The sequence below is a fragment of the Rhincodon typus genome, chromosome 42 (assembly GCF_021869965.1).
Source record: "Rhincodon typus isolate 14 chromosome 42, sRhiTyp1.1, whole genome shotgun sequence".
Classification (NCBI taxonomy): domain Eukaryota; kingdom Metazoa; phylum Chordata; class Chondrichthyes; order Orectolobiformes; family Rhincodontidae; genus Rhincodon; species Rhincodon typus.
Window position 1 is genome coordinate 2,238,167 of NC_063373.1, and position 25,076 is coordinate 2,263,242.

The 25,076-nt window shown below is 45.3% G+C and overlaps 1 protein-coding gene and 1 pseudogene across 1 annotated transcript in view; one reads left to right on the forward strand and one right to left on the reverse strand.

The window, feature by feature from the left end:
• Positions 1–16,858, forward strand: part of LOC109916134 — a 17,288-nt pseudogene extending 430 nt beyond the window's left edge.
• The window catches only part of LOC109922143 (zinc finger protein 420-like), a 60,359-nt gene that overhangs the window by 23,714 nt on the left and 11,569 nt on the right, over positions 1–25,076 (reverse strand). The window contains exon 4 of the mRNA XM_048619066.1: positions 11,631–11,914. Coding sequence (XP_048475023.1) covers positions 11,631–11,914 — 284 coding nt within the window. The remainder of the gene's footprint in view (positions 1–11,630; positions 11,915–25,076) is intronic.

A 25,076-nucleotide genomic window follows, 5' to 3' on the forward strand; every position in this document is an offset into this window, starting at 1 on the left:
AGGGAGACAGGCAATGGGAGCTGGGGCAGACGGAGAGAAGAGGGAGACAGGCAATGGGAGCTGGGGCAGGAGGAGAAGAATAGGGAGACAGGCAATGGGAGCTGGGGCAGGAGGAGAGAATTGGGAGACAGACATCGGGTACTAGAGGGGGACATGCACCCTACAATTTGGCAGTATATATTAATAACTATCAACCCGTGTCTGCTGCTCCTTGCAGGTTTCTAGATCCAACCAAACAGATTCCACACTTCAAGACGACAAGGTGCAGGGCTGGATGAACACAGCAGGCCAAGCAGCATCATAGGAGCAGAGAGGCTGACGTTTCGGGCCTAGACCTCTCCACCTATCCTCTCCTCTATCCCTCTTCTATCCGCCTCCCACTCTCTCCCTATTTATTTCAAAACCCCCTTCCCCCAGCCCTTTTCTGATGAAGGGTCTAGGCCCGAAACGTCAGCCTCTCTGCTCCTATGATGCTGCTTGGCCTGCTGTGTTCATCCAGCCCTGCACCTTGTTGTCTCGGATTCTCCAGCATCTGCAGTTCCTACTATCTCTGATTCCACACTTCTTCTGCTCTGAGATGCCCTGCCCCCCACCTTATGAATGTGCTGATCACATTTCAAATTACCAGCACGAATCCACCTCCTTTTCCTTCTTGTCTGTCCTTTTTAAACATCAAAAATCCTTGAATATTCAGTTCCCTGCCCTGATCACTAGGCAAAACTGTTTCTACAATTGTAATTCTATCAGAACAGTTTACCTCTATTTGTGCCTTCAGATCACCTACTTCGTAGTTAATACTGCATACATTCAATTAAAGAGTTCATAACTTTGTCTTTTTTTAAAAATCATTCTGCATCTGAGACAATGCTTGGTTTTGTTTGTCTTATCATCTAGCCTCCCTCACAGCTTTTCTATTTCTTGTTACCAGCATAACTGTCTCCACTTTGAGTTCCCCCTCGGATTGTCAGCCCAACACATATCTTAGTTTTAGAAATTCAGAAACTCTTAAGTCTGCATTCTGCCTTGCTGTAAAAACTCTATGACTCTATTCTTGGAAGACAAACTTCTGCGGAGAAGGTGTTCTTTCACTTTATTGGATGACTGCAGTCTGTGTGCCAAAGGTGTTCCCACAATGCTGGAAGGCAAACAGTAACAGCAATATTTTTCTAAAGTAGCAACAATGATTTGCATTTTTGTTGCACTTCTCACAAAATATAATGTTGTAAAGCAATTTACAAGAGCTTTCAAACAATATTTGACACTGAGGTACCTAAAGATGTAGTGAGCCAACTGCCCAATAGTTTTTTTTTTAAATAGGTCAGTTTTAAGGAATCCTTTAAAGGAGGGAATGGGGTGAGCAAACAGTCAAGTTTTGGGAAGTAAATTCCAGAGCTTATAGCCTTGGCAGCTCAAGAGGCAGCCACCAATGGTAGAACAGTTAACATGAGGAATACTCAGGAAGTCAGGTTCAGATGAGTGCAGATACTTTGCATGGGGTTGGGGGAGATGGTGTCAGGCTGGAGCAGATCACAGATAAAGGGAGGGGCTTGAGCATGGATAGAAATTTAGAAAATTGGTGATTCTTAGATTGGAGCTTCTGTTGGTAACTGAGCATGGGGCGATGAGTGAACAAGACATGGTTTGAGAAAGGACACAGACAGCAGGGTGTTGGATCACCACAAGATATCAGACAGGTTGAATATGGGAAACCAGACAGAAGTGTGTTCAGATAGTTAACTCTCAAGGTAACAAAGGAAGGGAGAAGGGGTTCAGAAGCAGGTGACTTGAGACCAGGGTGGACTCGGGCATTGTTACTGAGGTGATCTTAGGAATGATGGGGATATGTGGTTGAAAATTGATCACGTGGTTAAACATTTTGTCATGGGCTGTAGACAGACTTGTTCAGCATTCAGACAATCACTATGGAGAGGGATAGCTCAGAAATGGATGCCATAGCGAGCACCAAACACCATGACTTCAGACTTCCCAATGTCAAAATGGAAGCAGTTTCTGCTGATCTGAGATATGGATGTTAGATAAGTCTGAGCGATATGGGAGGGATATTTGGAGCTAATGGTGTTCACTTACACTTGCTACCCTGCTGCTTCTCAGTGGTGGAGGTTGAGGGTTTAGTGAGGTTCTGTCAAACTTCCACTTGAATTGTAGGTATCTAAAATTCCTCTCCAACCTCTGAATTGCCCTCTCTCACTCTCTTTCCCCTCCTGTAGAGACCAGACACATATGGTGACAACAAGTGGCAGGTTCATTTTCAGTCCTGAAGGAAATGAGTGAACCGGTTGTTTTTGTGACAACCTGCCAGCTTTTGCTGTCACTTTATCCCAGTGCCCATCTCACAAATGATCCAATTCATTCAGCTCAGTTTCACAATCTGCCTTTGTGTTCTTGTGATTGCCCTCTCACTCTTTTTTTTTCTCCTCCAGTTTTAAATCAATTTCTTCAAGTTTTGGAAGAATGGGAATTGAATTCAGAAACCTGAGGCGAAAATCTAGCAACTGCTGCATTTACCATGAGCTGAATTGCATTGGAAGTTGAATATGGAGGAGAATAACACATCACAATGAAGAGAAACCAGACATGGCTTCAGGGTGTGGACAGGACTTCAGCCAATCATCAGCCCGGGCTAATCGCCAGCTCACTCACACTGGGGAGAGGCCATTCATCTGCTCTACGTGCGGGAAGGAATTCAGTCGGTCATTTTCGTTGCTCAGACACCAGCGTGTTCACACTGGGGAAAGGCCATTCATCTGCTCTGAATGTGGGAAGGCATTCACTCAGTCACACACCTTGTTGGCACACCAGAGAGTTCATACAGGAGAGAGACCATTCATGTGCCCTGAGTGTGGTAAGCAATTTGCTCACTTGTGCAACCTGCTGACACACCAGCGAGTCCACACTGGGGAGAGACCATTCAGCTGTTCCCAATGTGGGAAGGCATTCATGAATGTGACCAATCTGCTACGACACCAGCGGGTTCACACTGGGGAGAAACTATTCACCTGCCTGCAGTGTGGGAGGGGATTCACTCAGTCACCACACCTGGAAAGACACCAACAAGTTCACACTGGGGACAAGCCATTCGCCTGCTCCCAGTGCAGTAAGGGATTCACTCAAAAAAATGACCTTCTGAGGCACCAACAAGTCCACAATGGGGAGAGACCATTCACGTGCTCAGAATGTGGGAAGGGATTCATTCGGTTATTCAGATTGCGGAAACACCAGCGAGTTCACACTGGCAAGAGTCCCCACACCAGCACTGACTCTGGGAAGGAAGGTATCTCAGTATCTAATCCTCAGGGAGACCAGGTTGACACTGAGGAGAGATCCCTAACCTGCATGGATGCTGGGGAGGGAACTGCCAAGTTATCCAGCCTGCAGAAAGACCAGCAAGATTACACTGTGGAGAGACCCCTAACCTGCACTGATGCTCGGCAGGGATTGACTGAGTTTTCCAACCTACAGAGGGATCAGCAAAGTGACACTGCAGACAAACCCTTCACTTGTGCTCTATCTTGGCAGCAATCTAATGAAATATCCAAAGAGCAGAGAGATGAAGTCCACGCAGAGGAGAATCCTCTTCCACACACTGACTCTGGTGAGAGATCTCTTGCAATATCTGATCTTCAGAGAGACCAAGTGCACACTGAATCAAGTCCCCTCAATTGCAGTTTGTCTGGTGAGGGGTCTATTACAATGTCTGGCCTGCAGAGAGACCAGCAAAATCACACTGCGGAAAGTCCCCTCACTGGTGCTGTGTCTAGGGAGGGAACTACCGATTTATCAAACCTTCAGAGAGACCAGCAAGATCACACCAGGAATTGGTCTTACGCCTGCTCCAAGTGCGGGAGGGGATTCAGTCGGTCATCTTCATTGCTCAGGCACAAGCAAGACACCTGCTCTGATTCTGTAGAGGGATCTATTCCAATATGCAGCCTGGAAAGAGACCAGCAAATTCTGACCGGAGAGAATCCCCTCACCTGTACTAGATCTGGGGAGGGATCTACTCGGTATCCCAGCCTGCAGATGGACCATGTTCAGACCAGGGAACATGAGCTCACCTGCACTGGATCTGGGGAAGAATCTATTCAAAACTCCTGCCAGCAGAGAGATCAGGTTCATACCGGGACAAATCCAATCATCTCCACTGATTCTGGGGAGGGATCTATTCCAACATCCAGCTTGCAGAGAGACCAGCAGGATCAGACTGTGGAGGATCCACTCAACTGCACTGTGTCTGGGCAGGGATCTGCTGTGTTATCGAGCCTGCAGAGAGACCAGCAAGATCATCCTGAGAAGGAGCCATACACCTGCTCCAAGTGTGGGAAGGGATTCAGTCGGTCATCTTCGTTGCTCAGACACCAGCGGGTTCACACTGGGGAGAGGCCATTCATCTGCTCTGAATGCGGTAAAGCATTCACTCAGTCATACACCCTGTTGGCACACCAGAGAGTTCATACAGGAGAGAGACCATTCACCTGCCCTGAGTGTGGGAAGGGATTTGCTCAGCTGTGCAACCTGCTGACACACCAGAGAGTACACACTGGGGAGAGACCATTCAGTTGCTCCCAGTGTGGGAAGGCATTCATGAATGTGACCAATGTGTTGCGACACCAGAGAGTTCACACGGGGGAGAGGCTGTTCATCTGTTCCGACTGTGGGAAGATGTTCACGCAGTTATCCCACCTCCTGAGACACCAGCAGCTTCACACTGGGGAGAACCTGTTCACCTGCCTGGAGTGCGGGAAGGGATTCACTCAGTCATCACACCTCGAGAGACACCAGCGAATTCACACTGGGGAGAGGCCATTCACCTGCTCCCAGTGCAGTAAAGGATTCACTCAGAAAAATGACCTTCTGAGGCACCAACAACTTCACACTGGGGAGAGACCATTCACCTGCTCAGAATGTGGGAAGGGATTCATTCGGTTATTCAGATTGCGGAAACACCAGCGAGTTCACACTGGCAAGAGTCCCCAGACTAGCACTGAGTCCAGGGAAGGAGGTGTTCCAATATCTAACCTGCCGAGAGGTCACATTCATACTGGAGAGAATGCCCTCACTGTGTGAAGGAAAGGATGCCCTTGGTTATCTAATCCATTGACGGACCAGTGTGTCAACACCAATTAGACACTCTAGTAATGTCCAGGTGTACAAAACTGTTAATATTCCTCGGAATTGATTAAGGAACTTGATGATATAGAGTCATACAGCACGGAAGAAGATCCTTCAATCCAATAAGTCCATGCCTACTTCGTTTCCCATTTGCCTGTGTTTGACCCATATTGATCTATTCAAGTACCTGTCCAAATGTCTTTTAAATGTTGTAACTGTACCTACATCTGCTACATGTTCTGGAAGCTTGTTCCATACATGCACCTGACATGAGATCATATTGCTGTTCACATTAATACTATGTGCAAGATGCCATCTCATTGTACACCAGCAAATTCACAGTGTTCGCCAATTCTGAATGCGAGAAGGAATTTCCCAGTTTCACCCACCTGCTGAGACACTAATATGCTGAAACGTAACTATGGTGATTGGATTTTGGTTTAATCACATCAAGAACTGAACATTGTTCAATGGGATCTGTTCCTGTTGATGTGAATCAAACCCAATGCAGTTATTGGGAGCAATATTCTGGCTAGAAGTCAAATAAAGCAACTTTGTGTGAAGTAGTGTGTCAGGTCTTTTCAATATCTCTGAAACAGTTTAGTTGCTGGTGGAGGGCTCTCTGTCACTTCCCTGTATCCTCCATCCTCACCTCCAACAACAAGTTTGAAGAGCCCCTGAGCTTATTTGACATTGATTTTGTGAGAATCCGATCAGCTGCCTTGGCTGCTTTCCTGCCTTTCTAAGCCACCAAGCCAAGCAGGGCAATGTGTGGCCTAGTCATAATGTCTTGGGCCTCGTAGTAAACCCAGGTTAATGCCCTTGGCACTGGGCGGTTCGAATCCCACGACAGCAGCTGGTGCAATTTGAATTAAAGACGAGTCTAACGGGGTAACTGTGTAACCATTATTGTAAAAAAAAAATTGGGTTCATTAATGCCCTTTAGAGAAGGCGTTCTGCTGTCCTGACTTGGTGTTGCCTATACATAACTCCCGATCCACAGTAATGTGGTTGACTCTTAACTACCCTCTCTGAGGACTTCATAACACCCCTCAAATGTGCAGCCCATGTGTGGGGTTCCATCTACAGGGATAGAACTGAAAAGCATGGAGCTTCTGGTCAACTAGTTCAGAACCATGGTTATCACTCCACTGGGATATGGTCAACATTTCTCATCTCCAGTCAGAGAAAGGAAATACAGGAACTGGAGAAGATATTGCCCAGATTAACAATGATAAAACGAGAACTGACCGCATTTCACTGTCAGAAACATCAGAGGGTTGGGGGTAGAGGGCTGGTGGTGGTAGTTCTGGAAAAGAGCAGACTGAAGAATGATCTAATGGAAGTCTTTAGGGTCATGTTGTGTTGGACCAAAGGGTCTGTTTCAATGCTGTATGACTCTACAATTCTAGTTTCTCTGGGATAGCTTTTTCCTTTCTCTTTCCCCCCAAAGCTGTAAACCTCCATCCTACACTCTCTCTGACCATTCTCACTCTGCTGTCCCTGATGAAGACTTTCCCCATTCTCCTGAAAGTACTGATAAACAGATCCATACTTACTACTGTAGACAAATATGAGATTGGAAGAACATAGTAAGCTATGCAGCATCTGGAGGAAAGGAACAGTCAATGTTTCAGGTATTACCCTACTACTCTTCCTGGATTCACTTCCTTTCCCTTCAGTTCCTACAAGTCAAAAATTTAAGAACACAAAACATAGAGCATAGAACAGTACAGCACAGTACAGACCCTTCGGCCCATGATGTTGTGCCAACCTATTATCCTACTAAGGTCAATCTACCCTGCATACACTGCATTTTACTATCCTCCATCTGCCTATCCAAGAGTCATTTAAAAGTCTAAGTATCTGACTCCACTGCGACTGCCTGCAGCACATTCCACACGCTGACCACGCTCTGTGTAAAGAACCTACCTCTGACATCACCCCTATACCTTCCTCCAATAACCTTAAAATTATGTCCCCATGTAACAGTCATTTCCACCTTGGGAAAATGTCTCTGACTATCCACTCTATCTATGCCTCTCATCATCTTGTACACCTTTATCAAATCACCTTTCATCCTTCTTCGCTCCAATGAAAAATGCCCTTGTTCCCTCAACCTTTCCTCATATGACCTGCCCTCCAGTCCAGGCAGCATCCTGGTAATCTGCACCCTCTCTAAAGCTTCCACATCTTTCCTGTAATGAAGTGACCAGAACTGAACACAATATTTTAGGTGTGGTCTAACCAGAGTTTTATAGAGCTGCAGCATAACCTCACGGCTCTTAAACTCAATTCCCCTGCCAATGAAAGCCAATACACCATATGCCTTCTTTACAACCTTATCAACTTGGGTAGCAACTTTGAGGGATCTATGGACATGGACCCCAAGATCCCTCTGTTCCTCCACACTGCGAGAAACCTGCCATTAACCCTGTATTCTGCATTCAAATTCGACCTTCCAAAATGAATCACCTCACACTTTTCTGGGTTGAATTCCATCTGCCACTTCTTTGCCCAGCTCTGCATCCTGTCAATGTCCTGTTGCAACCTACAACAGCGCTCCACGCTGTCCACAACTCCACCAACCTTCGTGTCATTGGCAAAATTACTTACCCACCTTTCCACTTCCTCATCCAAGTCATCTATAAAGATCACAAAGAGCAGAGGTCCCAGAACAGATCCCTGCGGAACGCCACTGGTCACCCAGCTAAAGGCTGAATACTTTCCAACTACTACCATCCTCTGTCTTCTATTGGACAGCCAGTTTTGTATTCAGACTGCCAAATTTCCCTGAATCCCGTGCCTCCTTACTTTCTGAATGACCCTACCATGTGGAACCTTATTGAATGCCTTGCTAAAATCCATATACACCACATCCACTGTTCTGCCTTTATCAATGTGTTTTGTCACTTCTTCAAATAATTCAACAGGGCTTGAGAGGCATGACCTGCCCCTCACAAAGCCATGCTGACCGTTTCTAATCAAACTGTGCTTTTCCAAATGATCATAAATACTATCTGTCAGAATCCTCTCCAATAATTTGCCCACCGCAGAAGTAAGACTAACATTTTAACAGCAGAATGGTAAAAAAATGAAACAGGAAGATAAAAGAAAGGATTTTTTTGCTTTCAGATTCTGGACAGAAGAGGAGGTTTCAGTCTTGGGGAATGTTTTTGGTCCTCCATTGTTTCCCATTCGTCTATGCCCAGCATTATGACGACTGGGGAATCCAGATTCACTGGACATGGTGACACGATGACCCCTAGGACCGACCAATAGAAAAAGAGTATACCTTTGATCTTCAGCCAATCGAATGCATTCTGGCGCAGCATGTTCTCTGGTTCTCGCCCAACAGCGCATACGCAATTCTCGGTCAGGGTGGTACCAGCATCAGGGATTGTGGGAGTTGTAGTCCCCCAGGAAGCCACTGGAACCATGTCTCCAGGAAGTGGATGAAAAGTGCAGGGCGGAGGGCTGTGGGAATAAGATGCCCATTCAGACACGCTGTGTGTGTGTGGGGCATCGTTGGGTTTTGCTGAGACATCCCTTTAGGCAACAAGAATTCTGACATAAGGAATATAGATGTAGCCATTTGTGAGGGAGTAGAGGAATGTGCGGTGTCAGATTTAAAACGGAGATGAGGAGAAATATACTTACCTCAAATGTTTGTGAATCTGCATAATTCACATATCCAATATGTGGTGGATGCCAGTACATTGAGACGTGGTGGTGTAGGTCTTCTCGTCTGCTCTATTGGCATTTCTTTTCATTTCCTTTTCTTTCTCCTTTCTTGTTTCTTTTCTCTTATTTTACTTACCTGTTATTGAAGAGCTGGGTCACGGACAGGTGGCAACAAGTGAACCCAGCTCAAACTCAAGTGGACTCAGCACAGACTTGTGGTGGTGGCAGTTGACTTGAGATTTTGTTCCTTGTGGCTTCTGCATCAATGAGGCCGAACCTAGCGCTGTACCGTAGCTGTTGCAGTGGAGGCAAGTTTGGGTTCCCTGTGGTGTCTGTGTTCAGCACAGGATCATGGAGGAGGTGGCCGAGGTGAGTTTGGGCCCAGTATGAGACCCAGCGGCATTGGTTGTGGCTGCCTTGGTGAGGTGCAGCAAGGACAAATAGTGGTGATGGGTCAATGGAGGTGGCACCAAAAGAATGGCAACTTTTGGTCCAGTGGTGGCGATGCGTTGAAGGGGTTGGCAGAGCACCTAACAAGAAAGACTGTGAAGTTGAACACTTTTTCTTTATTTCTTTATTTTTCTGCATTTATATTCTGTTTTAGGATAGCACTGGAGAGTAGCAACACTATACAATACTTTATTGCCGTATTTTGTAACAAAATACACATAAGAATAAATATATCAAGTTATATTTAATGAAGAGATACAGATTTTTAATTAGTAATGGATTGAAGGGTTATAGAGAGCAGGCAAGGAAGTTCAGTTGAAGATGAGTTGAGATCGGACATCATTTTATTAAATGGTGGAGTTGGTTTGAGGGGCTGAATTGCCTTCTCCTGCTCCCAGTTCTTATAGTAAATGACTGTGAAGCTGAACCCAAAAATCTGCATCTGCACTGTAGGAGATCTTGGGCACAATCAGGAGGATAGTCAGAGGAATTGACATTCCAAATTTTGATAAGGATGGAGTTTGTGGGATGTAGTGATATATACTTCTTGGCTGAAAAGTATATTTACAGCTTCGAGAACAATTTGTTCTGAATGTCTATCCTGCACTTACAATGATGCATTTTGTAAAACCCTATCTTTCTCTTGAACAGTCACTGGTATCAAGGAAGACTTTCTTCCATTCCAGTGTTGTGGGTCCTGAAGTGATTCAACAGTTCAGTAGGTGGATCCACAATCCTGACATTGCTGGGGCAAGTAGTATTTGCTGAGTTGAGTGGTGGGATGCAAGCGTTTTCATTAGCTCCTCCCTCTGTTAATGTTTATTATTGTTCTTGGATTGTCAGAGACACACAAAGATTGGCTTTTCATTGATTCTTTTTTCCAAATTAGACAGCATTGACTGAGAGATTCTCCAGAGTCGGTGGGAATTTGCATTTTTTGACAAAATTTTAAGAAGGCCTTGAACCATTTCATCTGCCCTCCTGGATATTGCTTGCTATGATGATGCTAGCCCATGTTAAAGAGTTTGGTTGGAAATCCTTTGTCAGGCTTGTGAATGATATTACCTGCCAATGCATCTGATGGAACATAACCAGTGCCTTGGGGATGTTGGCCTGAGAAGGGAAGTTTTACTGGAGAGCCTGTCATCATAGGGGATTTGCAGAGGCACCATTGTTGATATTTCTCAAAGGATTTTAGCTGCACTATATGTCTATTTTCAAAGATAATCTATTAGTACTGAAAATAACGGTTTGTTTTCTACATCAGACCAGCCAAACACATGTTGGTAAAAAGTCTCTGAAAATATTAAATTCCCTAAGACTTGAAATCAGGTTAAAATACTGGCATTGTGTTCATGTGTTAATCTGAGGGCCCTGTCTGTCCTCTTACGATGCAAATAGTCAAATTTCCATGGGATTTATGTCATTTCCATCACCTTAACCACATGACTATGATCACACTTCCAGTGCCCACATTGTTGTTGCCACAGTAAGTGCAGTGTGGATGATGGACACAGCGCTGACAAATTTCTGGAGTACATGCAGAATGAGTGAGTGCCAGAAAGAAAGGGACACAGCGTGAAATGTGGGTGCAGAAAGAGATCATTCAGTCCATCAATTTTACTTCCATCCACTGAGAACATAGCTGATCTGATAATCCTCAACTCTATTTGCATGCCTTTTCCCCATAACCTTTGATTCCCTTATTTATCAGTTCTGAAGAAGTTGTACTGGTCTCTTTGCTTTGGCTCTGTTTTTCTCTCCACAGATGCTGCCAGGCCTGCTGAGTTTTGACAGTGTTCTGCGTTTGATTCAGATTTAGAAGCTCCTCTGAATTTTACCTTTTATCCAACTTATTAAAAATATCTATCTCACCTTGGATGGCGATCTCAGTTAAATATATAAGATTCTTAAGAAACTTGACAGGGTAAATGCTGAAAGGGTGTTTCCCCTCATGGGCAAGCCTATGATGAGAAAGCAGAGTCTCAGAATAAAGGGACACCTGTTTAAGGCTGAGATGAGATGAAGAGGAATTTCTTCTCTCTGATGGTAGAGAGTCTTTGGAACTTCTTGCAAAGAGAGCTGTGAGGGCAGAGTCCTTGTGGATATTTAACGCTGAGTTGGATGGATTCTTGATCAGTCGGGGAATCGAGGATTACGGAGAAAAGGCAGGAAAGTGGAGGTGAGGAACGTCCGATCAGCCATGATCCTATCGAATGGAAGAGCATGCTCAAGGGGCTGAACAGCCTCACCCTGTTCCGATTTATGATGGTGATATTTAGCCCTCTGCAGGAATGCACTCCACAGATTCAGTGCCGTCTGAGAGACCAAATTCCTCATCTATGGCTTAAGTGGATGACTCTTACAGATATCGAGGGAAGCAGAAATCACAACTGGAGTAGGTGCCGGGAATCTCGTGCCTGGTTTGATTTGCGACTCCGGATCCGAGTTCGAATTACCGCCCGCTCCTGCTTCAGAATGGGAATAAAGACGAAGCCTGACCAATAGGAACAGGGGGCGGGCCTGGAGGACCAAGTGTGCGCAGCTGGTCCTCCAGCCAATCAGAGTGAACGAACGCCGCGCACGTGACAACCGGCCACGTCGGTGTTTCCGTGCGGAGAAGCAGTGTCGTTGTAGCTGAGGTTTCGGGCTGTGGGAGGGCAGAGCCGGTACAAGGTGAGAATAAGCTAAGTGTATCAGACCTAGAGTGGATTGAAAAGTTTTATAAACTGTGGGAAATCCTTCTGATCGGAATGGGAGGCTTGAGGCCATGGTTTGAAGCAGACCAGGAAAAGGCCTAAAGCGGGGCAGTGCCCGGATTGAGGGCTGCCATCTTTACTGGGGGGGGCAATCTACAGCAGGGCGCATGCGTAGCTTTACTTTCACGTGGGGCTGGAAAAGGAGGATATGTAAACAATAAATTCAAACCTGTTTGATAACTGTTTGTTTCTTCCCAATTTCTGTCCTGAATTTACAGTTTCTTTCTATTAAATTTCTTTTTGGAGACTATTTATTGAACATGACTTGTAAGTGGTAAACGCAACAGGTCAGATCCTCCGGCAGCATGTGAAGGATGGTTTACAACTGGGGATATGAGAGGAGTAAGAAAAAATAATAATTCCACTATGGGGAGAATCTTGAGTTATAGAGTCATACAGCAGGGAAACAGACCCTTCGGTCCAACTCGTCCATGCAGACCAGATACCTAAATTAATCTTAATTCCATTTGTCAGCATTTGGCCGCTAACCAAGTTCCCAAACTAAATTAGTCCCACTTGCCTGTGTGTCGTCCATAGCCCTCCAAACTCTTCCTATTCATGTAGTAATCCAAATGTCTTTTAAATGTTGTAACTGTACCTGCACCTGCATCCACCGCTTCCTCTGGCAGTTCATTCCACACACGAACCATCCTCTGTGGGGGGAAAAAGTTTCCACTCAGGTCCATTTTAAAACTTTCTCTTCTCACCTTAAAATATGCCCTCTAGTTTTGAATTTCTCCATCTGAGGGAAAAGATCCTTGCTATTCACCTTATCTATTCGCCTCATGATTTTAGAAACCTCAATAAAGTCAACCCCCCAACCTCTGCCGCTTCAGTGAAAAAAGTCTCAGCCTATTTTTATAACGCAAACCCTACATTCTCATAACATCCTGGTAAATCTTTTCTGAAGCCCATACAAATTAACAATATCCTTTGTATATTAGGGCAGCCAGAACTCCACACAGAACTCCACAAGATGACTCACGAACATTCTGTATAACCTAAACATGATGTCCGAAATCCTAAACTCAAAGGCCTAAGCAATGAAGGCAAGCAAGCTGAATGCCTTCTTAACCATCCTGTGTACATATGATGCAATTTCAAAGAATTATGCACCTGAACCCCCGGGTCTCTCTGTGCTACAGCGTTAGCCATTTCCCTATCTTTAGTTGAATAAATCCTGCCCTTGTTTCAATGAGGATCTGATTTCTGTTAAGGGAGAAAACTCTGGAAAGTGGGTGGAGTGGATTCACCAACAGTCTCTGGAGAAACAAGAGAGGAAAATGTGCTCCATAGAAAGTGGAATTGTCTGTTTTCAGCTTCTGTCGTTTAACTGACCTTGTCATCTGGTTTTCCAGGGGAAGGAACTGCAGAGATATGAAAACTTACCAAAACGTCCTGTCAAGGTTCAACAGAATCACTCAATTCGTCATGATCTGAATATGGCCAGCCTTTGAATATTGAAGGAGAAACATTTGTTCTGTCTCTTGGGGAAAAGAATACAAATATCAGCACCGAGACAAACACATCAGAAGTGAGTGTTCCAATGCACAGACTTTGAAAGGAACTTCAACCATTCACCCAGTTAAAAAAAAAATCACCATTTGAGCAGGGAGAGACTGTAGGTGCAGTCTATGCATGGGCAAGGTTCCAACTGATCATTCACCCAGAGATACAAATCTACCTACACCATGGAGAAATTGTGGAAATGTGGGGACTGTGGGAAGGGCTTCAAATATCCATCCCGGCTGGAAATCCATCGACGCATTCACACTGGGGAGAAGCCATTCACCTGCTCCATGTGTGGGAAAGGATTTATTGAGTCAAACAAACTTGTGGCACACCAGCGAATTCATACTGAGGAGAGGCCATTTAGCTGCACCTATTGTACAAAGAGGTTCAGATCTTCATCTGAACTGAATAAACACCAGCGAGTTCACACTGGGGAGAAGCCGTTCATCTGCTCTGTGTGTGGGAAGAGATTCACTCGTTCATCTGGCCTTCAATCACACCAGCGAATTCACACTGAGCAGAAACCATTCAGCTGCACCTCCTGTGGTAAGAGGTTCAGACATTCTTCTGTTCTCATTGTGCACCAATTCACTCACACCAGGGAGAGGCCATTCATTTGCTCCTTGTGTGGTAAGGGATTCACTCAGTCATCCAAACTGCGGATCCACCAGCGAGTTCACACTGGAGAGAGACCATTCACGTGCCCCTTGTGTGGCAAGGGGTTTGCTCAGAGGGCCCACGTGTTGACACACCAGAGAATTCACAGCGGGGAGAAACCATTCACCTGCTCTGAATGTGGGCAGGGATTCACTCGGTCAGCCAGCTTGCTCATACACCAGCGAATTCACAGTGGAGAGAAACCGTTCACCTGCTCAGAGTGTGGCAAGGGGTTTGCTCAGAAGATCAACCTGTTAACACACCAGTGAGTTCACACTGGAGAGAAGCCTTTCAGCTGCATTTCCTGTGGGAAGGATTTCAGGCGGAAATCCACCCTCATTGTACACCAGCGAGTTCACTCTAGGGAGAGACCATTCACCTGCTCCGTGTGTGGGAAGGGATTCACTCAATCCATCAACCTAAAGACACACGAGCGAATTCATAAGTGAACCCCCGTGCCCCATGGACAGCAGCAATTCAAGAAGACAGTTTACCACCATCTTCTCAACAGCAATGAGGGATGGACAATAAATGCTGGCTCACCCAGCGACTTCCTTACACCATGAAATAATTCTAAAAGAAGGGCCGCAGGTGTTAGATTCTGTTGTTTTTACTTTCTTGCTTCACGACATTTTTAACACAAAAGCTGTCACATTCACAAAAGCCAAGGTTGCAGAAGGGATTACAACAAATGCTTTGACCAAGCAATTTTTCAGTCTGACCTTGTCATTTTGTCATATGTTGTGGAGTCTGATGCACCAAACCCGACAGTTTCAGAGTTAAGAATTGTGTGAAAGACGACTGTATATAATCCTTCACTTGGTTTGGTACTTTCTTCTCTATTTTCTTATCCCTGGTAACCCCTGCAGATATGAAAGGAGTTTGTCTGTACACGAGGTCAGACAGCAAGGTCAGCAATTGGTCCAGACTGAAAACAAAGCCAAAATACAGCTCATTTTTAGTCAGAGAATTGCTCTGTACTAAAGATGCTGCATTAGTAATGCACACAGAAACTCAGCTACAAAACCTCATAATTGTCTGTGTCTCTCCTTGTCTGTAAGGGAGACTGTGTAGGACTGGGATTTACAGCTTTTCGAGAACAAGGGAGGAAAAATGTTTCAAGAAAAACGGAAATTGTCTCTTCTAAATTTCCATCCTTAACTGAGAATATTGACTTGAGTAAACTCCTTTGCAGGCTATTAGGAACGGAGTGTTCACAGTTTGGAAATTCAATCAAATCTTGAGTCAAACATTAACGGAACCACTTGATCCATCAGGACTGGTCTTTGAATGTGGAAAGAGAAACGTTTGTTCTGTCTGTCTAAGAACAGGTCAAGTATCAGAGGTTGTGTGTGTCTCAGTGATTATCTGAGTTAGAGGGTTCCAGGGTAGCACTGACTGTGGAAAGAGCTTTAACCAGTTACACAGCTTGAAAAAAATCATCTCACCACTCACAGCGGGAAACACAGTACACATGTTGTGTGGGGGGATGTCAATGGTTATCCAACCTGACACAGAAACACTGGCACCATGGAGAAACCATGGAAATGTGAGCACTGAGGTAAAGGATTCACTTCTTCGTATTGGCTGGGAAACCATTGATGCAGTTACACTGTGGAGTAGCCGTTCATCTGTTCAGTATATAGGAAGAGATTTACTCAACATCTCCCTGATGTCACACCAGAGAGTTCACACTGAGGAGAGGCCTTTTAATTGCATTTACTGTGGGAAGAAATTCAGCATCTCATCCACAGTCACTGCACCCCAGCAAGTTCACACAGGGGAGAGACTGTTCGCTGCCCCGTGTCTAGGAAAGGATTGACTTAATCAATCGATCTGGTTGGACACCAGTTGGTTCATACAGTGGACAGACTGTTCATCTTCCCTATTTGGGGGAAGGGATTCACTCAGTTGTTTGTTCTCCTGCCACACCACCAAGTTCACTCTAAGGAGAACCAAACGAACCGCTCTCACCTTGAAAGAGTTTCAGACAGGCAGTTATCCAAATCAAAAATAAAAATTGCTGGAGAACTCAGCGGGTCTGGCAGCATCTGTGAAGAGAGAAACATAGTGAACGTTTTGGGTGCAGGACCCCTTCAGATCCCTTCTGCACAATAACACATTCAAACTGGGAGAAGCTGTTCCCCTGTTCTGTATGTAGGGACGGATTCACTAAGTTGTGATTCCTGCAGATATATCGGCGAGTTCGTAAGTGAAGGTAGGGTTTTGATTCTGATGCTATTGCCCATGTTAATCACATACAGGAAAAATCCTGTGAAAATATTTGGTTTGTTTCTGATGACATTAACAGCCCTCTAAGTGGTTGGAGTTTAATATTTTGGATAACGGTGCTGATTTGAGGGGCTGCAGTGTCCCATTTTAAGGCTCAATCAGAAATCTTTCCGCTTGATTCAAGAAATCTCGAAAACTTGTTCACAGTAAAATTCCAAGCTTCAATTGCAAATTGACATTTGGTGGCAGATCTACAATTCAATGTCTAAAAGGCTCCACTGATGAACATCTCCAACAAGAATGTACTGACTAATCCTCACTGATTTGCACATTTTTAACGTGTCCATTATGAAATGAAATTAGGAAGGAGTGTGAAACTGAAGAAGAAAGTATTTTACAGACACATCAATAAAAACTTTATGGTGGAGCCCTCACTGTTGTTTTCGGTACCTTTTTTAAATCTCATTCTGACAACTCTCCCCGATTTGGCTTCCCTGGACACCAATGCCCTGTTATTAAGCCCTTCTCTGCACTGTGGGCTGAGCAGCCTGTCTCTGTGCACCTGTTTTTAGTAGAGTCACACCAATCCTCTGTAAAGCCTACGCACATACAACAAAGGGGGAATCTCCCATTGGATTTCCTGTACACAGGAGTTGGTTATTACAACTGCAAATGACTGTTTTTGCTGGTGAACCCTGAAAATCCTGTCCTCCAGTCCTGCAGTATCAGGCAGATCAAACCACAGGTCCCCCAGGTCCCTGGGCTTCCCATGTGACCGCACAATACAACTACACATCCACCGATAACTATAGAGGTGGAGACGAATATACTGACTGCAGTCTGGTCATCTGTAAATTTCCTTGAGGCAGGCAACCCAAAAAAAAGACATACTTTTTATGAGTATCATGTTTTAGTCTCCAAGTCCCCTTGTCATTTTAATGGCAGAAAATATTAAAGTTTAAAACCCCATTAAATTTTAGAATCTGAACACCATCACCCATCTCACCATGTCACAGCTCTCATGCTCCCTTCTCAGAAGTGAGATGCAAATGGAGTGGGCTGGTTTGATAGCAGTGCTCCTCTCCTCCTCTCTCCTCCTCCTTAGTTGGGAAATCTCTTGAGGTGAATATTGAGGGGGAGGTCTCTCTCTGTTCAGGTGCGGGGAAAGTCTGAGGGAGTTTGCAGGATGCCCTGACAGTTGGAGGAGGAGGAGGGTCCAGTGGTTCAGTTCTCAGGTTACCTTCAGCCTGAGTCTCCTGCTCGAGGGCATCAATCAGTACATGGGCTGAGTCACAACGTATGGGCTGCCCCTTGAACAATTTGAGCCAGTTTATATGATTTTTACCTACGTTTATGCTGTTTTAGATCCTGTTTACGATCCTGTTTAGCTATTCCCAGCTGTAATTTGTAGACCAAAGGACTCAATTTTTCAATGATCAGGTACGGCCCAGCACACCATGGGGACAGAAAGGTTCTGGGTTGGAACACTCTCAGCATCACTGTGTCCCCTAGTTTATCGTCCATGGGGTGCATGTGTTTGTCCCACAGAACCTTCTGAGTTTGTCTTGCCAATGTATGTGCTACCACAATCCCAGCCCCTGAATCTTCCTTGAGCTCAGCAGATTCAACCTCACCTCTGTCCTATCCCTTTGTGCATGTCAACCCAGTATGTGGTCCTTCCCTGGCCAGTAAATCTGCTGTTTTATTGCCAGGTGGAGTGGTCTCACAGTGGGCCTTAACTTTCTCTGGAATGTTTTTGCCACCTATAACTGCTTTGAAAATGCTGTGTGAACAGATCACTACCTTTCCCCAAAAACCTCCGGTTGTTCTTCCTCAAAGACTACAGCTGCCAATGCCACACCTTGTGCCCCCATATTTGCAGGAATTTTGTCTGCCCCCTCTCTGTCAACCCCCCTTTGGTTCCTGCATTTGAACACCAAACCGTGTATACTGCTGGCCCACTATTACATAAGAGCAGCCATCAATAATTTTTTGTTTGGAATTTCCCTGTCAACTCTATAGATATTATAAATCTCCCGGTCAATATCAATCAACCCTTTCAATTTCAGTTTAAAATCTCCCATGAGGGTTCTTGCTACCAAAATAAACCAGCCATGAGGCAGGAGTCATAGAGTCATAGACATGTACAATACGAAAACAGACCCTTTGATTTGACTCGTCCATGCCAACCAGGCAAATAAATCTAATCCCAATTGGCCCATATCCCTCTGATACCCTTCCTATTCATATACCCATCCAAATGCCTTTTAATTGTTGTAATTGTCCCAGCCTCCACCACTTCCTCTGGCAGCTCATTCCATACACGCACCACCCTTTGCATGAAAAAGTTGCCTCTTAGGTCCCTCTGAAATCTTTCCTCTCTTACATTAAACCTATGCTGTCTAAGTTTGGACTCCCCTACCCTGGGGAAAAGATCTTGTCTATTTACCTTATCCATGACCCTCATGGCAGGTGGTGGAATTTGAATTCAATAAATATCTGGAATTAAGAATCTAATGATGACCATGAATCCATTGTCGATTGTTGGAAAAATCCATCTGGTTCATTAGTGTCCTTTAGGGAAGAAAATCTGCCATCCTTAGCTGGTCAGGCCTACATGTGACTCCAGACCTACAACAATGTGTTTGACTCTTAACTGCCCTCTGGGCAATTAGGGATGGGCAATAAATACTGCCTAGCAGCGCCACTCTCATCCCATGAATGAATAAAATAAATCATAATTTTATAAAATTCTATAAGGTCACCCCTCAGCCTCGGACACCCCAGGGAAAATAGCCCCAATCTATTCAGTCTCTCCCTATAGTTCAAACCTTCCAACCCTGGCAACATCCTTTTAAATCTCTTCTGAACCCTTTCAACTTTCACAACATCCTTCCTATAGCAGTGAGACCAGAATTGCACACAGTATTCCAATAGTGGCTGAACCAATAACCTGTACAGCCGCAACATGAATCCCAAATCCCATACTCAATGAACTGACCAATAAAGGCAAGCATACCAAACACCTTCTTCACTATCCTTATCTACCTGTGACTCCACTTTCAAGAAACTATGAAACTACACTGTAAGATCTCTTTGTTCAGCAATACTCCTCAGGACCGTATACATTTAATAATAAGTTCCGCCCTGATTTACCTTTCTAAAATGCAGCACCTCACATTTATCTAAATTAAACTCTACCTGCCACTCCTCGGTCCATTGGCGCATCTCATCAAGATCCCGTTGTACTCTGAGGTAATCTTCACTGTCCACTACATCTCCAATTTTGGTGTTACCTGCAAACTGACTAACCATTCCTCTTATGTTCGCATCCAAATCATTTATACTAATAACAAAAAGCAGCGGACCCAGCACCGATCCTTGCAGCACACCACTGGTCACAGGCCTCCAGTCTGAAAAGCAACCCTCCACTACCGCCATCTGTCTTTTACCTTCGAGCCAGTTCTGTATCCAAATGGCTAGTTCTGCCTGTAATCCATGTGATCTTACCTTGCTAACCAGTCTACCATGAGGAACCTTGTCAGGTGCCTGACTGAAATCCATGTAGATCGCATTCACCATTCTGCCCTCATGAATCCTCATTGTTACTTCTTCAAAAACCTCAATCAAGTTTGTGAGATGTGATTTCCCATGCACAAAGCCACGTTCACTATCTCTAATTGGTCCTTGCCTTTCCAAATACATGTAAATCGTGTCTGTAGTTCCCTGGCTTTTCCTTACCGCCTTTCTTAAGTAGTGGCACCATGTTAGCCAACCTCCAGTCCTCTGGCACCTCACCTGTGGCTATCAATGATACAAAAATTTCAGCAAGCAGCCCAGCAATCTCTTCCCTAGCTTCCCGTAGAGTTCTAGGATACACCTGCTCAGGTCCCAGGGATTTATCCACCTTTATGCATTTTAGGATGGCCAGCACCTCCTTCTCTATCATATGGACATTTTTCAAGATTGTTTATTTCCCCACGTTCGTTATCTTCCATATCCTTCTCCACAGTAAACGCCGATGCGAACTACTCATTCAGTATCCCCCAAATCTCCTGCGGTTCCACACATAGGTGGGCTTGCTGATCTTTCAGGGTCCCCAATCTCTTCCTCGTTACCCTTTTGTCCTTAATGTATTTGCAGAATCCCTTTAGATTCTCCCTAATGCTATTTGCCAAAGCTATCTCACATCCCCTTTGTGCCCTCCTGATTTCCCTCTTAAGTATACACTTACTGCTTTTGTACTCTCCTAGGGATTAAATTTTTAACAAAGATTTGTAGCTCGTGTTGTTGGTGAGGTTGTTGACTTGCTCGCCAAGCTGTCTTGTTTTCATTCAGACATTTTGTCACCATGCTAGGTGACATCATCAGTGAGGCTTCCAATGAAGTGAGTTGTTCTACTCCACTTGGAATTTATCCTGTCTGGTCCGTTATGGTGAGTACTGTTATTTCCAGTTTTGATCTGCATGGGTTTGCACATACAAACCCATACAGATCAAAACTGAAAATGACACTACTCACCATAACGGACCAGACAGTATAAATTTCAAGTGGAGTAGAACAATATCGCTTCATCGGAGGTCTCACTGATGATGTCACCTAACATGGTGACAAAACATTTGAATGAAAACAAGCCATATCAGCGAGCAAGTCAACAACCTCACTCTTCTAGGGAATCACTCGATTTCTGCTGTCTACACCTGAGATATGTTTCCTTCTTATTCTTAACCAAAACCTCAATTTTTCTAGTAATCCAGCATTCCTTACACCTACCAGCCTTGCCCTTCATCCTAACAGGAACATACTGCCTCTGGACTCTCATTATCTCATTTTTGAAGGCTGCCCATTTTCCAGCTGTCCCTTTACCTGTGAACATCTACCCCTAATCATGGAGTAGTCTCTCTGCTCCAGAGAAGTACTGGACAATGAAGGGTACTCTATTGGTCATATCCTGTGTTTGTCTTCTGAGGATGTCGTTACGGTTTTTAGCTGTGGCATGTCGGAACTGGTAATGGATGAGTTGAACATTGTATCCCACTCATATGAGGGCGTCCTTCAAAATCTTTAGGTGTCTGTCGCGTCCCTCCTTATCTGAGCATGGCAACCTCTGCAAGACATATCAGATCATTGATATGGATACGACCATCACATGAGGGAGCACTCACCACGCACACAGCAGATATCCATGTGACTTGGCCAGTGTTGTCTGTCTCATATGCCACAGGCAAGGATGCCACAAGGCATGGTATATTGGCAAGATCATGTAGATGCTACAACAGTGATTTTTCTCGGGGGCAATGAGCAGCAGGGTGCAAAATCCTAGACCTCAATTGATCACAGCATTGTGGCTGTCCCTACTCTCCAACGATCGTTACAGTCCAAGAGGCAGCTTACCACCACATTCTCCAGGGCAACCAGCAATGGAACATAGAGACTCACCATCATCTTCCATATCACATGAATGAAGAAAATAAATTGTCCGGCTTTGGAATTATATTGAGGTACAAATATCCAGCTACCTCCAATTTTCTCCACTGTACGTTGCAATTAATGGTAATTTAAATTAATGTAATCTTTGACAGAATAACTTGTGACTATTTGTCACTTTTATTCACACCAACAGAATCGGCAGAAACATTAGTGGGTCAGGCAACATCTGTGGAAAGGACAAAAGCTTAGAAATGGATCCCGGACTCTCAAAGTTGGTGAGTAATAAGACAAGGTATTGGCAACAATCTCCCATCTCTTTATCGTTTGGTTTCACTGGATCTTATCCTTTGTCTACGAATTCTTTATTCCTTTCAATTTAGGAAGCCTTTTACTTCCATAATCATCTTTTCACTTCTCTATGTTCAATTTCACTGGATATTTTGCTATCCCATTTGAATTATAAAATGGTGATGGGTGAATAAAACTTGGTGTGAGTCCACATATGGGCAGTTGAGTTTTGGAAGAGCTTGAGCCTACAGTGAGGTTGATTGTGGGAGGCCATCTGGGAGTATGTTAGGAAAGTTAAATCTAGAGGTAACAAACGAAAAAGTACCTTTGCCAGTAGGTAGAAACTCAAACCCATCAAGGGCAATGCAATATGATCTAATGTTATCACATCCAGCAGCTTCAATGTTCGCTCTCTCCACCAGGAATAAGCATGGTGGCTCAGTGATTAGCACTGCTGCTTCACAGCGCCAGGGATCTGGGTTTGATTCCACTCTTGGGCAACTGTCTGTGTGGAACAAAACCAAAGTTACTGGAAAAGCTCAGCGGGTCTGGCAGCATCTGTGCAGGGAAAAAACAGAGTTAATGTTTCGGGTCTGTCTGTGTGGAGTTTGCATATGCTACCTGTGCCTGCTTGGGTTTCCTCCTACAACCCAGAGATGTGTAGGTTAGATGGATCAGCCATGCTAAATTGCCCATGGTGTCCAGGGATGTGCTGGATTGGCCAAGGGAAATGGTTACAGGGATACGGTAGGCGGGGGACAGGTCTGGGTGGGATGCTCTTCAGAGGGTTGGGGTAGAATTGATGGGCTGAATGGCCTACTTCCATACTGCAGGGATTCTATGATGATTTGGTGAAACAGTGTGTACCACCTACAGAATGTCCTACAGTAACTCACCAATGCCTCTTTGACAGCATCATTCACACAACCCATGAGTTTTACCACCAATTAGGACAAGGGCACAGAATCACACCAAAGGCACACCACCACTTACAGCTACCCCACCTTTCCAAGTCACACACCATCCTGACTTGGAACATAGGGTGGGAATATAACGATCATGAGCTGGCCAGTATTTATTGCCTGGCCCTAGTACCGCTCAGTAGGCTATTTCAGGTGAAAGTTGAGAGTCAACCACATTGTCATGGGTCTGGAATCACATGCAGGCCAGAACAGGTGGAGATGGCAGATTTCCCTTGAAGATGGGTTTGTACAACAGTTGACAATAGTTTCATGGTCATCTGTAGATGCTTTCTTCTAGATTTTATTTTTATTCAATTTAAATTACACTATCTGCCACGAGATAGTCCCAAGGACATTATGTGAGTTTCTGGATTAGTAATCTATCAATAATACCAATAGGCCATTTCCATTATATATCGCAAGTAACTTGCTGTCATGGGGTCAAAATGCCAAAACACCCTCCTAACAGCACCGTAGGTGTACCTACATGACATGTGCTGCAACATTTCAGGAAGCAGCTAATCATCACCCTCTTAAGGGCAAGTAAAGATGGGCAGTAAATACTGGTCTACGCAGTGAAGACCAGATCCCATGAATGAAGGAAAAAATTAGGGCTTTCTGATACGTGGCATGTTTGTAGAAGCTTGGATAATTCTCTTTTGAACTGAGTAAGTTTAGCAATGATTTGGTCAATATATAAGAGACAACAAGGTGCAGGGCTGGATGAACACAGCAGGCCAAGCAGCATCATAGGAGCAGAGAGGCTGACGTTTCGGGCCTAGACCCTTCATCAGAAAAGGGGGAGGGGAAGGGGGTTTTGAAATAAATAGGGAGAGAGTGGGAGGCGGATAGAAGAGGGATAGAGGAGAGGATAGGTGGAGAGGAAACAAACAGGTCGAAGAGGCGGGGATGGGGCCAGGAAAGGTGAGTGTAGGTAGGGAGTTAGGAAGGGGATAGGTCAGTCCAGGGAGGACGGACAGGTCAAGGGGGCGGGATGAGGTTGGTCGGTAGGAGATGGAGGTGCGGCTTGAGGTGGGAGGAGGGGATAGGTGGGAGGAAGAACAGGTTAGGGAGGCAGGGACGAGTTGGACTGGTTTTGGGATGCGGTGGGGGGAGGGGAGATTTTGAAACTTGTGAAATCCACATTGATACCATTGGGCTGCAGGGTTCCCAAGCGGAATATGAGTTGCTGTTCCTGCAACCTTCGGGTGGCATCGTTGTGGCACTGCAGGAGGCCCAGGATGGACATGTCGTCTGAGGAATGGGAGGGGGAGTTGAAATGGTTCGCGACTGGGAGGTGCAGTTGTTTGTTGCGAACCGAGCGTAGGTGTTCTGCAAAGCGGTCCCCGAGTCTCCGCTTGGTTTCCCCGATGTAGAGGAAGCCACACCGGGTACAGCGGATGCAGTATACCACATTGGCAGATGTGCAGGTGAACATCTGCTTGATGTGGAAAGTCTTCTTGGGGCCTGGGATGGGGGTGAGGGAGGAGGTATGGGGGCAGGTGTAGCACTTCCTGCGGTTGCAGGGAAAAGTGCCGGGTGTGGTGGAGCTGGAGGGGAGTGTGGAGCGGACAAGGGAGTCACGGAGAGAGTTGTCCCTCCGGAAAGCAGATAAAGGTGGGGAGGGAAAGATGTCTTTGGTGGTGGGGTCGGATTGCAGATGGCGGAAGTGTCGGAGGATGATGCGTTGGATCCGGAGGTTGGTGGGGTGGTACGTGAGGACGAGGGGGATTCTTTTTTGGTTTTTATTGCGTGGACGGGGTGTGAGGGATGAGGTGCGGGAGATGTGGGAGACACGGTTGAGGGCGTTCTCGACCACCGAGGAGGGGAAGTTACAACTCTCTCCGTGACTCCCTTGTCCGCTCCACACTCCCCTCCAGCTCCACCACACCCGGCACTTTTCCCTGCAACCGCAGGAAGTGCTACACCTGCCCCCATACCTCCTCCCTCACCCCCATCCCAGGCCCCAAGA